The sequence below is a fragment of the Thalassophryne amazonica genome, chromosome 1, assembly GCF_902500255.1.
Source record: "Thalassophryne amazonica chromosome 1, fThaAma1.1, whole genome shotgun sequence".
In the NCBI taxonomy this organism is placed as follows: domain Eukaryota; kingdom Metazoa; phylum Chordata; class Actinopteri; order Batrachoidiformes; family Batrachoididae; genus Thalassophryne; species Thalassophryne amazonica.
This window is the reverse complement of record NC_047103.1, coordinates 139,475,548-139,492,874: the sequence shown is the minus strand read 5'-3', so window position 1 is coordinate 139,492,874 and position 17,327 is coordinate 139,475,548. Positions and strand designations below refer to the sequence as shown.

The 17,327-nt window shown below is 40.5% G+C and overlaps 1 protein-coding gene across 2 annotated transcripts in view; it reads left to right on the top strand.

Annotated features, from left to right (window-relative positions):
* LOC117514918 (FERM and PDZ domain-containing protein 4-like) overlaps positions 1–14,876 on the top strand; it is a 200,343-nt gene extending 185,467 nt beyond the window's left edge. For both annotated transcript variants that reach the window (XM_034175499.1, XM_034175492.1), the window contains 5 exons: positions 5,194–5,283; positions 5,468–5,650; positions 5,736–5,874; positions 8,358–9,353; positions 10,990–14,876. In XM_034175499.1, coding sequence (XP_034031390.1) covers positions 5,194–5,283; positions 5,468–5,650; positions 5,736–5,874; positions 8,358–9,353; positions 10,990–14,366 — 4,785 coding nt within the window. In that variant the 3' untranslated portion in view covers positions 14,367–14,876. The remainder of the gene's footprint in view (positions 1–5,193; positions 5,284–5,467; positions 5,651–5,735; positions 5,875–8,357; positions 9,354–10,989) is intronic.
* Positions 14,877–17,327: the final 2,451 nt, after the last annotated feature.

Below are 17,327 nucleotides of genomic sequence, written 5' to 3'. Positions count from 1 at the left end.
GTATGCTGTGAAGGATAATGACTTTTTTGTCTGTTTTTATTTTTGTAGCAGCCTGGCAGCCAGGCCCCTTCTGCTGGGGTAGAGTTGAGCTCAGCTGCATCACCACTGCAAAATATGTAGCAGATAGGAGCCAACAGGGTTTCTAAATGTTTTCCACTATTACTAGCTATGTAAAAAAAAAAAACAATTGCGGTCTACAAGTTATCGGAACTAAATTTATCAGTCCGCTGATGGTTTTTGAAGTTATCTGAAAAGATAATCCGCAAACAAAAAAGTTAGCTTCGCTAATTAGCAGTTAGTGGATTAGCAGAACTGTGCCCACCACTGGTTATATTTATAGTTATTTATAATGAAGTTATAATGATCTTTAAACTGTCAAACATCAAGACTCAGTTCCATTGCTTTAAGTGTTTGGTAATAAAATTGTTGGAATCATTGCATTTGTTTTTTTATGCATACATCAGCAGATGTATTGGCATCATATATGTTTTTGTACTCCCAAATATTGGTGTCTGTATCAGCCCCCAAAAAACCATATAGGTCAGGCTCCAGTACCAACGCCAGGGGTGCCGCCAGGGATTTTGGGCCCCATGAAAATAAATTTTACTGGGCAACTCCCCATATTATTTTGTCAGTATTGTAATTGTATTTGGGGCCACTCTGGTCCCCTGTCAATCATAGGCCCCTAGAATCCTTTTCCTTATTCTCCCCTTTTTGGCACCCATGACCAAGCTAACCGGAGGTCCCTACCGGATTATGTTGTGGTGATTTTGAAAGTTAAACACAACTCAATTCTGTTTACCTCCAACTATTTGTAAAACAGACCGTGCAAAGCTTTTTTTAAGTAAACATCCCATAGTCTGTAAAGTGTCAGTCTAATGAAAGATATTGATTTCTCCTACCAAGCCCAAGCAGTATGATGTGCCAGCTAATAATTTGTATTCACAGTGGCAGTTGATATCCTGTCTTTTCATTACTGGGAAATGGAGCAGAGCATAGGCACACCAAATCAGCTTTCTCATTTAGGTTTGATGTTATCACTCTTCTTTCAACAAAAGAGGCTTCTCACTTGGGTTTGCGGAAAGGCCGCGGTCAAGGCTTAGCAAGAACTTTTTAATGATGAAGTGTGGTTTCAGCTATGAAGGTCAGACATCCTATTAGCTTATTATTTCTGCAACTGACTGAAAGGTAAGACATTACTGGATCCAACAGGTTTTAGGGCAACATCAAGGTAGTTAAAATACCATGCATCATAAACATCTGATGTTTTGGCCCCTAATATCCCGAACATGCATGACCAATTATGGAGTTTCCCTTTAAACTGAGTTAATTTGTCACTGAGATTTACTGAATGTGGCTGAGATTTATTGAATTTGATGTCATTTCACTAGGTTTGCTGATGAAACTTTTAACTTCTGCTAAATGCACAACCTGTCTTTTGACCCAATGCGGACTAAATTCTTTAAGGACCTGTGTCCTACACTTGGGCGTACTGTATTGGAAAATATTCACCTGTCACTAACCTCAGGATCTTTTTCTAAATGTTTTAAAACTGCACTGATAATACCAATACTTAAGAAATCTTACCTTGACCCCAGTCTACTGAATAACTAAGGAGAACCTATCATTTTGCTCTAAAATCCTTGAAAAAGTGGTTTCACAGCAGCTTGTGGCCCACCTTACTGAGAATAACCTCTTTGAGCCACTGCAGTCTGGATTTACAGTGCATCATTCAACAGAAACAGCCATTAGTAAAGGGATGAATGACCTTCTCTTTGCACTGGATTCGGACACCATTAAACTTCTGCTTCTGTTAGATCTTAGCACTGTTTGACAAGGTGGATCATTGTATACTATTTGATAGGCTGGAGAATCACTTTGTGATGACTGGGAATGCCCTTGCATGGTTGACATCCTACAGAACCAGTCACTCTCATTGTGTCCCGTACAACAACACCACTTCAAACCTTGTTCCCATGAAATATGGGGGTTCCACATGGGTCTACCTTAGGTCTCCTGATTTTCTCCTTTTATACAGCACCCCTTGGGCAGATAATCCACTGAATGGAATTATTTTTCATTGTTATGCTGATGACATTCAGCTGTACATGCAGATAACTGGAGGTAATTTCACACACATCAAGACTTTAGAGGACTGCCTTGCTTCAATAAAAAGATGGATGTTGAGCAATTTCTTGCTTTTAAATTTGGACAAGACTGAAATGATGGTCCTTGGTCCTGCAAGACATAGACATCTGTTTGAACAGTTAACACTTAACCTAGACTTGTGTGTTAAATACATCATAGTGATAAAGTGAGAAACCTTGAGCTGATTTTTGATCCCATGCTGTCCTTTGAACTACGCATTGGATAAATCATGGTGACTACGTACTTCCATCTTCGTAACATAGCGAGCGTTTGTTCATTCTGTCTATGGCTGGTGCAGAAACTCTGATCCACACTTTTATGTTTTCTAGACTGGATTATTGCACTGTTCTGTTCTTTGGCTTCCGCAGTCCAGCATTAGAGGTCTTCAGTTGGTTCAAAATGCTGCTGCTAGAACTTTGACTAGAATCAGAAAGTTTGATCACATTACATTGACATTGGCCTCCCTTCATTGGCTTCCTGTGACTTTGAGGTCGCATTTTAAGGTTTTGTTACTAACTTATAAAAGTATGTATCGGCCACTCTGCATTCTCAAGACGCAGCACTACTTTGTGTCCCTAAGGTTATAAAAAAGTCATCAGGCCACAGAGCCTTCTCTTTTCATGAATTTCCACCTTTTTTTCTGGACAGAAAATCTGCCATTTTGTTTTTCGATGACATCATAACTATCAGCCAGCTGAAAAGGAAGCATGAGCATTCGGATTTGGTTCAAAATTTATAATGACCACTCAGACACTCTATAAACATATCAATAGCAGTGTCATGCTCTATCCTAACACCACCTCAAGGTTTCCCATTACAAGATATGTACGACAAGGGTGTCCACTTTCCCCATATCTATTTATTCTAGCAGTCAAATTACTTTCAATATATATTAAAAATGATGAGGAATGAAAAGGAATTAAAATCTTTGATAAAGAAATTAAAATAACTCAGTTACCGGATGATACTGCTATATTTCTAAAAGACAAACCTCAGGTTGGGAGAGCAATATCTAAGATTAAAGAATTTTCAGAGGCTTCCGGTTTGAAACTAAATATGTCCAAATGTGAAATTTTATGTTTGTATGACTGTGACGATACAACAATTGATAATATAACTGTAAAGGAAACAGTAAAGTATCTTGGAATTCACATCTGTAAGGACAATAACATGAGCCAGCACCTTAACTTCCCTCCTAAACTGATGAAAGCTAAAAACATTTTTAATATGTGGACTCAAAGACATATTTCTATTTGGGGAAGATCACTTTTAACAAAAGCAGAAGGAATATCTAGGTTTGTCTATCCTGCTCAATCTCTGAATGTTAAGCAACCTGTTTGTGATGAAATCAATAAGTTAATCACAAATTTTGATTGGAAGAATAGACAGCATGGAGTGAAACGAACTATACTGACTAACCACAAGGAGTCAGGGGGACTGGAGCTTTTAGACTTTCAGGTTCTAAATAATACGTTTAAGATCAAATGGATCAAAAAAATGCATTGGAGACCCTGACTCTTTGTGGTATTTTATTCCCAACAATATTTTTGAAAAGGTTGGAGGTCTTCCATTCCTACTGCAATGTAACTTTAATGTCACTAAACTGCCCCTGAAATTGTGTGCTTTCTATCAACAAGCCCTTTTAGCATGGCAACTGTGCTACAAGCACAATTTTTCACCACACACATGTATTATCTGGTATAGTGAAAACATCACTGCACGGAATCAAACACTTTTTATGCCTAAATGGATAGAGCGAAAAATCATGTTTCTTCAAGATATAGTTGACAATCAAGGTAAAATATTTACATATGAAATGTTTTTAAGAATTCACCAATTTCCAATCACTTCTAAAGAATTTAACTATGTTGTGAAAAGTATTCCTAGTGGACTGAAAGAACTGATGAAGGCACATGTGAAAAAGGAAATTTAGTATACCATAGGCTCAATAATGATTGATGGGATTCCTTTCAATAGCCAAAAGTGCAGCAATAAACATATTAGGAATACAATTCAAAATTCTAATAGGAATATACCCAACTGTAAATCTTATTGGAGCTCTCAATACAGCGATTTAAACTGGAAACATACAGTATATGGCTACACCCTTTTTAATATTGTATTTATAATAAAATTAGAGAACTACACTGGAAAACTTTACATCGCATTTAGCCGACAAACTTGCTTATATCCAAATTTACAGATGTAGATCCCAAATGTTGTTTTTGTGGTATAGAAGAAGAGTCAATAATACATCTATTCTATGGGTGTAAGTTCGCAAGAGATATTTGGCTTAATCTGGAGTTACTTATTCATAATAACACTAATCATAGAATTAAAACAGCCAATCATAATGTAATAACCTCCTTTGAATATAAAAATAAAAATATACAATATTTAGTAAACCTATACATATTACTTGGCAAATATCACATACACAAAGCTAAGTTCAGCCAATCTAAACCCCCTCTTAAACTATGGATAATTGAAATCAACACCTACCTTAAAACTTTAAATAACATACCAAACAAAAAAGCAATAAAGACAATAAACTTGGTAAAGAACTTCAGTTTACAATAAATCCTCCCATACCCCTCGGGTCTGTGTTGTATAATATGTCTTCTGTTAACTGTTTGGAATGATGCCTGTCTGTGAGTCATGCTGTATGTTAGTCATATCGTTTGTCTGTCTGTACCTCCTGTTATGCTTTTTCTTTTGTTTAAAAAAAAAAAAAAAAAAAACATGAAAAGCATCTACAGGAGCTACATTCCCACAGTATAATCACATTTAAGGGGCAGCTATGCATAGAAAATCAGATTCTGCTGCACGTTAGAAAAAATACACAATGAAAACTCATAATACTTCGGGTTATGAATGTATGCATTCTTCATTGGAGATGGTACTTTGCAAATTAAACCTAGCAGCACCTGAAGTATTTGGTTTACAAAAGACTGAAATGAAAATTTGCACACAGCGCTGATGTGATATTGCGGCTGCAAGGGTCTAAATAAGAAGGAATGCTGACTTTCACTTTCTTCTGTGCAGCTGACTGCTTTGCAGGCTAAGGTCCATTACCTGAGGTACCTTAGTGAACTCCGACTGTACGGAGGGAGGGAGTTCAAATCACTCCTTTTGGTAAGGCCATTTGTTCTACAAAATAAAACTTCAGTTACATTTACATTTAAGAATAAACTTGAGTGTACATTTGGTTTAGCGCGCCTCTGCCATTCTGATGAAAACTTTATTTTTTTACGTGAACCCTGATGATGTTGATTGATTTTGAATGATTTCTTATCCATCCATCTTACACATTATGCAGCAAGGAGACAAACAGACAGAAGTGACACTGTTGGTGGGCCCACGTTACGGCATCAGTCATGTAATCAACACCCGGACCAACCTCGTGGCTCTCCTGGCCGACTTCAGCCATGTCAACCGCATCGAGATCCTCACAGAAGATGAAACCAACGTCCGTCTGGAGCTGCATGTACTGGATGTCAGAGTGAGTGCAGGCTTCTCTGACAAACAAGTTAAAATATGTGGACAGAGTAAAGCACGTGTATCTCTTCTTTGCTTCTTACTTTCAGCCCATCACACTGATCATGGAATCAAGCGATGCAATGAACCTGGCCTGTCTTACAGCAGGCTATTACCGCCTCCTAGTGGACTCCAGGAGATCTATCTTCAGTATGGCCCACTGCAACAGCATCAGTGGAGATGATTCAAGTGAGTCAATAAATATGTGTGACAATAGACATGCTGATAACAGAGGGCACAATTTTGATCACAATTCTTTGGGAGAAAAAAAAACAAAACTAAATATGATATGTGAGATGATATATTTTTTGAATTCAAAAATTTACAGACGTAACAAATTGAAGGAAAAGTCTGAATAAATGAAATGCATGGTGAAACTCAATGGATACACATTTCGATGTGGTACAATTGAAGCTTCAGTGTGTAGGATTTTTGGTCTTCTAATTCAGGGGTGCTCATTAGCAGGCTTTTATTGAGCCTTTCATTGGATTCAGGTGTGTTGGAGCAGGGAGACAACTAAGAGTATCAGGAAGGTAGCTCTCGAAGACCGAACTTGAGCACCTCTGTTCTAACTGATGAGATTGCAAATATCATTCTGCCATTGCCGGTCATGATTTTGTTTTCTTTCACATGGGGATTTGTGCTCCCTTGCCTTCTCTTGTGATAAGCAACATGCATGATCCACTATTACACAAATATGAGGGTTCTCAAACATATTGTGGAGTAGCAGCCAGTAGATGGTGTATGGGGGAGTGACGATTGATTTCTCTTGTTTTTTATTCAGTCTTATGGCTGAGCTGCAAAATATAAAAGGTGGAGTAAGTATGTCCCCTTTGGGCTACTGTATCAACATGGTGGTGCAACATAACATCTTCCATTAGGGGGCCCACTCCCATATAAATATGAAGGGCTCACTCTACGCTTATTGAGTCATTGTTGCAGGTAATTACACACTAATGCACATCTGGTCATGAATGGTATGGTCTATTTATGTTAATAAACATCCCAAAATCTGACACACTGTAGCATTGGGGAATTCAGTAATCAATATCGCCTGAAATTGATCTATTTTGAAGAAAATTACATAATAAATTTGTAAAAATGTACATAAATATTCATTTTAAAGAACAGGAATCAAGGCAGACCACATGACTCAAAAGTACGATTGGGACGACAGCAGCATAGTCATTTATAAGGATCTAGGACCCAACTAATATTCACAGCGCTTCCACAGTTTATGTTACGGCCTTATTCCAAAATGGAGTAAATTCATTTTTGTCCCTCAAAATTCTACTCACAACACCTCATAATGACAACATGAAAACATTTTTTTTTTATTTTTGCAAATTTATTAAAAATGTTAAACTAAGAAATATTACATAATAAATATGTAATAAATGTAAGTAAATATTCACATCCTTTGCTCAGTACTTTGTTGAGGCACCTTTGGCACCAATTACAACCTCAAGTCTTCTTGAATATGATACCACAAGCTTGGCACACCTATCTTTGGGCAGTTTTGACCATTCCTCTTTGCAGCACCTCTCAAGCTCCATCAGGCTGTACACTCCGTCGGTGCACAGCCATTTTAAAGTCTCTCCAGAGTCCTTCAGGTGCTTTTGGGCAAACTCCAGATGAGCTGCCATGTGCATTTTACTAAGGAGCAGTTTCCATCTAGCCACTCTACCATACAAGCTTGATTGGTGGATTGATGCAGAGATGGTTGTCCTTCTGGAAGGTTTTCCTTTCTCCACAGAGGAATGCTGGAGCTCTGACAAAGTGACCATCAAGGTCTTGTTTACCTCCCTGACTAAGGCCCTTCTCCCCAATCCCTCAGTTTGGATGTGTGGCCAGCTCTAGGAAGAGACCTGGTGGAGCCAAACATCTTGTATTTGTAGATGATGGATGCCACTGTGCTCATTCATTCATGCTTGGTTTGTGTTCTGACATGTCAACTGCGGGACCTTGTACGTGTGTGCCTTTCCAAATAATGTCCAATCAGCTGAATTTACCCCCAAATTAAGCTGCAGAAACATCTCTAGGATGATCAGTGGAAACAGGATACAACTGAGCTCAATTTTGAGCTTCATGGCAAAGGCTGTGAATACTTAAGAACATGTAATTTCTCAGGTTTTTTTTAATATAAATTTGCAAAAATCTCTAAAAAGCATTTTTTTTCACATTGTCATTAAGGGGTATTGTGTGTAGAAGTTTGAAGTGGAAAAAAGAATTTCATCCTTTTTGGAATAAGGCTATAACATAACAAAATTCCGAATGCACTGTACGTTTGGTATTTGTAGTTCTGTAGTTTTATTTCTCAAACTAAGTCAATGTGGAGTTTTACTGCTAAAATTTGAACATTAATTTATGGTTGAAGTTTGTCATAGATTTGTTAAGTTCCAGTACCTGAGAAGTCAGATAATTTTCAACAAATGGCTCCTAACAAAGCTCACTATTGATTTTCATTAGTCATTCCAACCCTATTCAAATGCACATACGTATTTTACACTTCAGCAGAAGAGTCAATGTGCTTTGAAATAGAGTCTCCAAATGGCCAGCAAACTGTGGGCTTTTCTTTCAATTGTAATCAACATATAATATAAAAAAGATGAAACATGCAAGAAACAAACTGTTCAAATATAAAATAGTGGTGAAACTTTGCTTTGGTGCAGGTCAGGATCATGTCCTGGAGTGGCCATACAGCACATCTTTGGGGGACTGCGAGGAGCTAATACAGACCCAGAGGGATGTCTACAGGGGTGAAGAATATTCAGACACTGGCCAGAGAGAAAATAACACCTCAGCTTACTTTCATGAATCGGAGCATCATGACAAAGACCTCGAAGAACAGAAAAGTCCAGTGCCTCCTCCACTACCACCTTCAACTAGGCACAAACCTCAAGACTCTCCTCGGAGTGCCAAAGTATCATTTATTTTTGGGGGAAACCCACCGTTGAGCAAATCAAAGAATGTATGTTATGAAAGACTGTTGGAGAGTCCTGATGTGCTTGAGCACAGAGCACCCCTCATGCACAGCAGCACCGTATTTCAGTATAGTGGTCAGCCACACGTCTACAGTAATATCGGACAACAGGAATGCAGTGAGGAGCCATTGCTAAAACATCTCTGTTATCCTGAAACAACAGACTATGCAGAGGATGATGACGATGCATCCTGTGAAGAAGACTCCACAGGTGGCACTCCAGTGGGTGATGACCAGGAAGGTGGCAATGAAAACTACAGCAAAGGAGGAGGAGGACCAGCAACAGCAGCCAGCAAAGCTACCTTCCTCACACTTTCTGGTTCTTCTGATGACATTATTGACCTGACGTCACTTCCTCCTCCAGAGGGAGATGATGGCCTTGATGACGATGAAGATGACACCCTTTTGGAGACGCTCAACCTTGCAATTGCTGCTCCACCACCAGGCTTTCAGGACAGTTCAGATGAGGATGCAGCCCAAGAGGGACAGTCACAAAGCATGCATGAAGATGACGATATCCCAGTATCCCTAATTGATGCAATTTCAATGCAGGAGGATGGTGGAGGTAGTGGAGAAGGGGAAGAAAAGCTGGAGAATGCAGTGATGAACACACTACAGGTCCTGGAGGCAATGTCTGTCTCTGAACAGAGACCTCCTCCACCACCACCGCATTGCAGCAATCCAGGTCTGTTTGCAAGCGATCTGTGTTCCCTTTGTTTTGATCAAAAAGTAAAAAAAAATATATTGCAGTCCAACAATGTTCTTATTAATGTCTTCTGTTTCACACTGGCAGGCATGTAGCTCAATAGAATAAGCAGTTAAGCTACCAATATGTAGGCCTGGGTTTGATTCTGGCTCATGCTGCCAGTCTATGTCCTTGGAAAAGACACTTCATCTGCATGAATCCTGTCCACCCACCTGTAAATGGGTATTGCATTTGGCAGGGGAAGTATCCTGCATTGGACTAGTGCCCCATGCATAGGGAGTTGTAGGCTCTCATGCACTTCACACTGTGAAATGCAAAGATAAGTACCAGCACCTATATAGGACTTCTTATTTCTGGTTAACATTAAGGGGCATATTTCACTGCAGTCAATGCTATCTTTTAAAAAATTATATACAAGATTAAAAAATCATTTATTCCAAGTCTTTACCTTGTGCTGGCACTGATAAAGCTGATAGAAGTAAACTTAGCCAAAGTACATTATAAAACAGCGCGACAGATTAATAGCCATTTTATTCAATATCATTACATAACCTTGGGGACCAACTTTTAGCTAGCTGAAGGCCAATCAGCTCCGCCTGTGGCCACTTAAATTCATGCTTGGGTTTACGCCAGCACGTCAATTTGGGTTGCTTTGTGTAATCAGAAAAAGACTCACGTCAGATATCTCTAAATAAGATTGAAAAGCACAGTGTTAATAAATATGTATCTTTAGAAATGCAACCAGTGGAGTTCTCCTCCTGTGTTCAGACACGGCAGCCATGTCGAGTATCGCTCCTGCCAAAGGCCCTGTCACACCTTGACAATGTAGCCAGTGTATGTTGTTTCTGTGAAGGCTCTCAGTTGTCCAGGTGGTTTCCGTAGAAGAGAAGCTTGAATCTTCGACTGGACTGGGTTGCTTAATGCGAGGACGTTTCGCTTCAAATCGCAGAAGCTTCCTCAGCTAAAATTCTTGCTCTGGTAGTCTGACTTCTGTCTTGACCCTTGTAGAGACGTTCTTCTCTACAAGGGTCAAGGGTTTTTCTCTACAAGGGTTTTTCATGAACCCTGATGACATTTTCTTGAATTATTCAATGTTTCAACTGTTATTGGTATTGTTACTAACACTAGCATGTTGAAACTAGCTAGCTACCTGACAAGGTAGGTTACCAATCTTGTTAATAGAGTTACAAATTTACAATTTCTTCTTGTTCCCTGTGTGTGTGTGTGGGGGGGGGAGTTCTCAAGAAAACTGACCTACTGCCACCTGTAACTTTTCTTTCTGCTAGCACTTGTAATGTCAGGTATTGGTATACATCTGTTTCTCTGCATTCCAGAGTTATGGAATTCACAGCTACTGTAATTTTGGTTTCTTACTGGCATGGAGTGGCTGAAAAAAACAAAAAAAACAAATATCAGTTCTTATGGACTACACTGGACACATGTTTAGTCTGTTCTTTCATTATTTTGTTTCACATCTTTTGAAGTATACTCTTGTGTTAGCTCTGTGGGATTTCAAGTCTCAGTAGTAAACTCAAACTACTAATTTCTGCATTCTAAATCATTGCCAATGCACAAACTATTTTGAATGACCTGTCCTTTTTGTATCTTTTTCAAGGTGTCTATACATCTCGAAACTTTAGTCCACAGTCCTCCTCAGATTCTGGCAATGAGACCAACTCCTCAGAGATGACTGAAATCTGTGAACTGGCTGCTACTCATAGGCTTACTGAGAGTCGTATGCATCTTCTAGTGGCTACTAGAGAAGGGTACCAACCTTTACTTGAGGAAAAAACTGAATTCCCTGTCTCACCTAATACAGTAGCATCATTACAGAAGAAACCCCATAACCCTTCACGGCATCTCCAGCCTCCAGTGATTCCTCCCAGACGGAGTCCCCAAATTGACATTGCTTCATCAGGAGCTTGCAACTTGGTGTTAAAGTCCCAGACTCATGTTTCCTCAACTGTCCAACGCTGTAGCTCCACCACACCAGGAGGCAAGCATCAGAAAAAGTCTGCAGACTCTGGTGGGAAGTATAACACCTTTAGCACAAGGGAAGGGCACCGTGGCAATAGCGGTAGCAGTGCTAGCCTTTCTAATATGGACCAGTACCCTTCATTCTATAAACAAGGGGAAAGTCAAAGAAGACAGAATTATTTTTTAGGAGAAACATCTGTCGTTGACAGCCTTGGAGTGAACAGCCTTCCTCGAGAGCGGCACAGAAGCCCCCGCCCTACTCCTGCTATCACCGATCACCTTTTAGATGCTGCCAACTTAGGGGAGTGTCGTACTGAAAATGGAGCTGTATCTGTTGAGCAAGATGAGCATCTTGTTGTGGCATCATTGTTGTCTCCTAACAAAAATTCCAGATCAGGGGGTTCAACCAAGGGGTCAGACATACAAAGTGACCATCAGGCAATAGCAAGGCAGCAGAGTGTTGCACGGCTGTGTGAGTACCATCTTGCCAAAAGAATTTCAGGTTTACAAGGAGAAGTCCACAGTTCACTACAGGGCTCTCTGTCCTCATCATTTGATGCTGGTGGAAGCACAAACAGTAGTGTCTGTGCAACTCCAAGTGGTTCACCTCTTGGATGTGGTCCAGTTGAATCAAAGCACCCTCATCTCCAAAGGCATCCACTTTCCAGTTCATCCTCTTCATTACTCAGGGTCTTAAATTATGAAGATAACAAACATGGAACCATCCACAGCATCCCTGGACAGAGCATTCAGGCAAAAGATATCCACCCACATGCAGACCCAGCCCTGCTACGGAAAATGCTGCCCAACATTTATCCCCCTGCTGCTGGAGCTGAACCATGCCACCCATTGTCCACAACATCATCTATGCCTAAAGAAACCACAAGTAGTGCAAACAAAAGACTCCACAATGATCTGCAAGCAAAACAGCAGGCTTCTTCTAAGGGGCTGAATCAGAAAGAAGGTAGTGAGGCCTACAGGCAGCTAATAAACTATCTAACAGTCAGCCAGATGCATCAAGGAGGGAAGCTGCATGGTGCAGGCATGGGAGGTGCAGTGAAAAAGGACACTAGGCGCTACATCACAAGTAATCCTCAGCTTGTTGAGATGGTCAAGAATAGGAGCAACACAATTGGCCGCTGTCAGTGTATGCCTTCCTCCATATCTTCCCCATTCCTTTGTCCTAATTCACTTAACCAGGGTTCAGCCACTTTGCAGCTGGCAAATAAAAATACCAGATTGTATCATTCATCCACACTTCCTGCCAAACTCAAGGGGAGTCAAGGAGACTTGCATGCTCAGAAGCCAAATGAGAGTGTAGATTTGAGACGAGCTACCAGTGAGAGGAGAAGCTCTTTTTCTGGTCTTGAAGGTGAGCTAGACCAGGGTGGTATGGACCCAAAGGACCTCCAATCAGTGTGTAAAAGAGATGGCTACACAAACCATGATGAAGGATTTATCACAGGTGGAGAACATGAGGCTTGGAATACCACCAACTGCCTTCCACCTAGGTCAAGGAGCCAACCTAGTGGGAGCGGAGATGACGGGTTTAAATCAGAACAGAGGGCAAAGCATGCAATTCGACAGTCATCTCATCCTCTTCTTAACGATTCACTTTTTTTATCTGCCTCCAGTGTAACTGGTCAACAATCAGATTTAAACACTCTCGCATTAGGAAGAGGAGACCATCCTTCAGCTTTTATCAAACAGGGATCTAATGGCACTCAAGTACATGTTACATCACCAACTCCAAAACAGCAATCTCCACCTACTCCACCACCGCCACCTCCTCCTGCATCTGTATTTTTGCAACCTAAGGTCACTTCCAGCAACTCAGCATGCACAAATGATTCCATCTACACCTCGCAGTCCAGGCAGTCTCAGAACCACATTCAGGCTCATACTTCAACCCTGCCACAAACAGCTCCTTACAGCAATAGCCTTCAACGAGGCCGGGAACTCAAGCGCAGTGCCAGCAATGTAACTCCCTGTTCTGGAAGTATGGAGGTTTTGTTTGAGAAGCCCAGCCGAAGTCGGAGCCAACAACTCTTGTCACAGCCTGTGCACCAGCAAGGTGAGACCAAAGTCCAACGTAGGCCAACAAGGAAACGGCTTTCCAAGAGCTACTCTCAAGGCTCTGTATCTTCACAGACATGCTGGTCAACAGGTAATAGGGCAGATAGAAGAAGGGCATCTGTGGTATTTCCTTTACAGAAAGATGGTAAACAAATGAAGGGTTCTCAAAAATTAGACAACAGTCCCTGGAGATGCAATGGGCCTTTTAGCTACTGTTTCTTTAAGCGGAAGACTGAGGGAGAAGAGGATGAAATTGAGTGGGAGAAGCCAAGGAGGAGTTGTGGTGGGACTGATATTGACAGTGAAGGTGGTGCTATATCATCAGTATCACTATGTGAGTCAGCGATGGATTCAGCGGGGGAGCAGATATATGGAGAGGTCCTCAACAGTATGAGCTTCAGTGATCGCCTGGCCCGTATCAACACACTCAAGGACCATATGTACAGCTTCCCTGCAGGCTTCACAGATGCCCGCCGTGATGCTAGTGAGCTTATTGCACTGGTGAGATCCAGTATAGGTCGCTGTGATCGTGGTGCTCAGATTCCTCATATCCAGAACATATCCCAGTGTAAACAGCTACTCTCTGTTGAGTCAAAAGAGTTAGGCCGGGCATGCCGGAGGATGGCACAGGCCCATGGTAGTCCAAAGGAGATGCTGCTGTCTGTTACCTGTAGCTTCCAGGTACTATGCTGTCTCTGTGAAGCCTGCATGTGGCTAGTGAAGGCACTTGGACCCTCAGCATCACACCAACAAAGGGAGGTTGTGGCAAAGGTTGATGAGGTTGTTATGAACTATATCTGTTTGCTCAAAGCAGCTGAGGCAGCCGCCGTGGGAGCACCAGGAGAGAACAGTGTAAAAGCCTTGTTCCGGCACTCCAGCACCATGTCGGCCATTGCGAACGCACTTACCCGCTCTCTTAAAACATTGCTTAGCAAGTAGAGGCTCATTCTTATGCTTTTGAGTGAGGCCAGGGGTTACTAGAGATCTAAATAGTCATCATGTTTTCTTGCATCTTGTTTAAATAGCCAGAGTATTTGAACACAAGATGTGGATACATATCAAAATAAGTGATAGACTGGTTACAGTTGGACTTGACATGAAATTTCCATAGGACTCAGATGCAAAAGATGAGTTAGATACTGAAAGGCAGTCCTTGTTCACTGAATTACAATATTGTAATTGTACTGTACTTTCACAAAGCCATACTGTAACAGACTCTTGTTGTACCCCTTTTACCTGTGCATTATGTAACTTATTTAAAAAAATGTATAAAATGTATATAGATAGGAAATAAGTATATTATTTACTGTGACAGTTAGAAGAAACCATTATGTATTCACTTTGATTTGCTCGAATAGTGGACAGGGCTATTGTGAACTCACTTTGTGCATAAAGTGTAGTATATTACTACAGTTACTTACTGTATGTAGTAACTGTAATTACACTACAAAAAAGTGTCCACTGGGGAAAACTGTTGCTATATACACCATTTATTCACCTTGTATTTAGGGAATAACCCAGTTGCGTCTGATGATTTGTGGACATTAATGCTGGATTTTACGGTCACAAATATCTGTTTTAAAACGGATATTTGTGACCGTAATCCAGCATTAACATCTGTAAATCATCAGAAACAAGGGGTTATTCCCATTCTAATAAAATTCTGTTGTTTGCATGGTTTATTTTTCTGTAAGTAAGTCAGTCGGCAAAGCTTACCGTAGCAACAGAGTTGTTTCTCTCGCTCTCAGTGCCATTATTGACATCTGCATAGCAGCGCAGTCAGAACACGGAAAAGCCGCCTGAATTTTACAAATGGTTTTCAACACGGAGGTGTTTTCCTGACGCGGCGCACACAGATTCACTGAGTCATCACGGAAACGACTTGGCGAATTTGCCCACACGTCTTTCATTAAAAAATGTCCTTAAACAGTGGAATGTCCGCATAAAGTCCTCATGCCGGCCTCTTCTGAATCTTCTCTGTTCTCTCACGACGTCCTGGGTGAATTAAGCCTTAAATTAGGATGTTTTCAGGTCGAAACAGGCCGACGACGGCGCCTGGAAGCACTGCACGACGTCCCGCTGCGTGGGAAGCCCTTACACCGACAGAAACACCCCATAATCTCTCATCAGCCGTTAGACTTTTCACCGAAAACCAACTTAATTTCTCGAATAGTGTCCACTGGGATATTCCTCACAGGTCCAGAAAACATTTTGATAAAGCAACGCGCGCCCTCTCGAGCAGCGTGTGAATGAAACAAAGGAATTCAGCCAAGAGGGCGGGACCACATCTCACTCAAGGCCTGCCCACAGGGAAATGACGTCACCGACATGCGTGAAAAAAACACGCATGTGCACGAGGGTTCAAGCATGATTGGTGTAATCGTATGTCATTCAAATCCATATAGTTTTTTAAAAAATAAAAAGGTAGGATAGTTTTCTAAAAGACCTTGTACATCAAATGTGAAACGGTCAAATATTTGGCCACTGTCAGCGCGATATTTTATGGTCAGAAATCTCACACGATTAACCGATCAGATTTGCAAAATAAATATAATTGGATTAGAATTTTGGTTTAGTTTTTGAATGACTGTCAAAGTGAACTGATTTCACTCTTGTTACATTTCAGTGCAAATATATATATATATATATATATATATATATATATATATATATATATATATATATATATATATATATATATATATATATATATATATATATACTTTGTACGCTTTGTATTAAGTTAATACAAATCGTCCAAAGTAAAAATCTTGCAAGTAGCTTGTGCACAACGCTTAAAAAAAGAATAAACATGCTAATCAGTTCAAAAAAGCAATTAAAAATTAAAATCTACCAGGAGTTGTTTCTTTGGACGAGTGAAACATCTGACACATTGAGTAATTACTTACTACTTTTGAAAACTGGATTATTAATTGGTGCAATTACCTGGACTTGCTTTGCCAATGCATGTACTTAAAGTAGTAAATCATTTATGCATTAACTTGAAACCTTATTAGAAAAACAGTTTGTTCCTCACATCATTTTTACAAGAACCTCTTTCACACCAATACTGAATGACATCCTATGGAGACATGCAGGAGTCCATGAGCAACACTGTTTGTTTTTAGTATATTTGTCTTTGTCACCATGAAACTGATGTCAAATTTAAAGCTACAGTGTGTTGGATTTAGTGCCATCTAGTGGCGAGGTTGCAGATTGCATCATGCCATTTTATGATTTTGTTTACATTCATGTTTTTGGGTCTTTGGCAAAAGGAAATAATTCTCACTTGCCTTCTCTTATGATGAACAACATGTATGCATCTTTATTAAAAAATAAGTTTCTTAAACTGGTTAGCCTGCACTAGCAACCAGTAGGCAGTGGAATGGGGAACACCACTGATTCTTCTTTTCTCTTCAGACTTCCATCCATGCTGAAAAAATGCAAAACAGGGCACATGTGTGTCCTTTTTGGGTCACTGTAACAACATGGTGATGAGGGGGCTGATCCCATATAGGAGTTCGTTTCAAAGCTTGTGAAAACGCATTGATTCATTGGTGCCGGTTTCGCTGACCAAACAGTCCCCCTACAAATTGATCCCCCTACTTTCACTGCACTTTCACTTGCGTCATTTCAGAGCGTCAGCAGCAATTCACGATTATCACTTTGTTTCTGCTTAAAACTGCACTCCAGTCATCGTCTGTCTCAGCGACAGATATCTGAAGTTGTGTACAACAATCATTTTGGTTTCTGTTAGATACACAGAAGGATGGTTCATTGGCCTGATTAAATACAAAGATTATTAGCCACCAGACATTCCCCTGAGTCCCTACTCCACGGATTTGTATTTGAGCTCATGGTCAGCACTGGCATCATAACCAAGCAGGACAGGGAGATGTC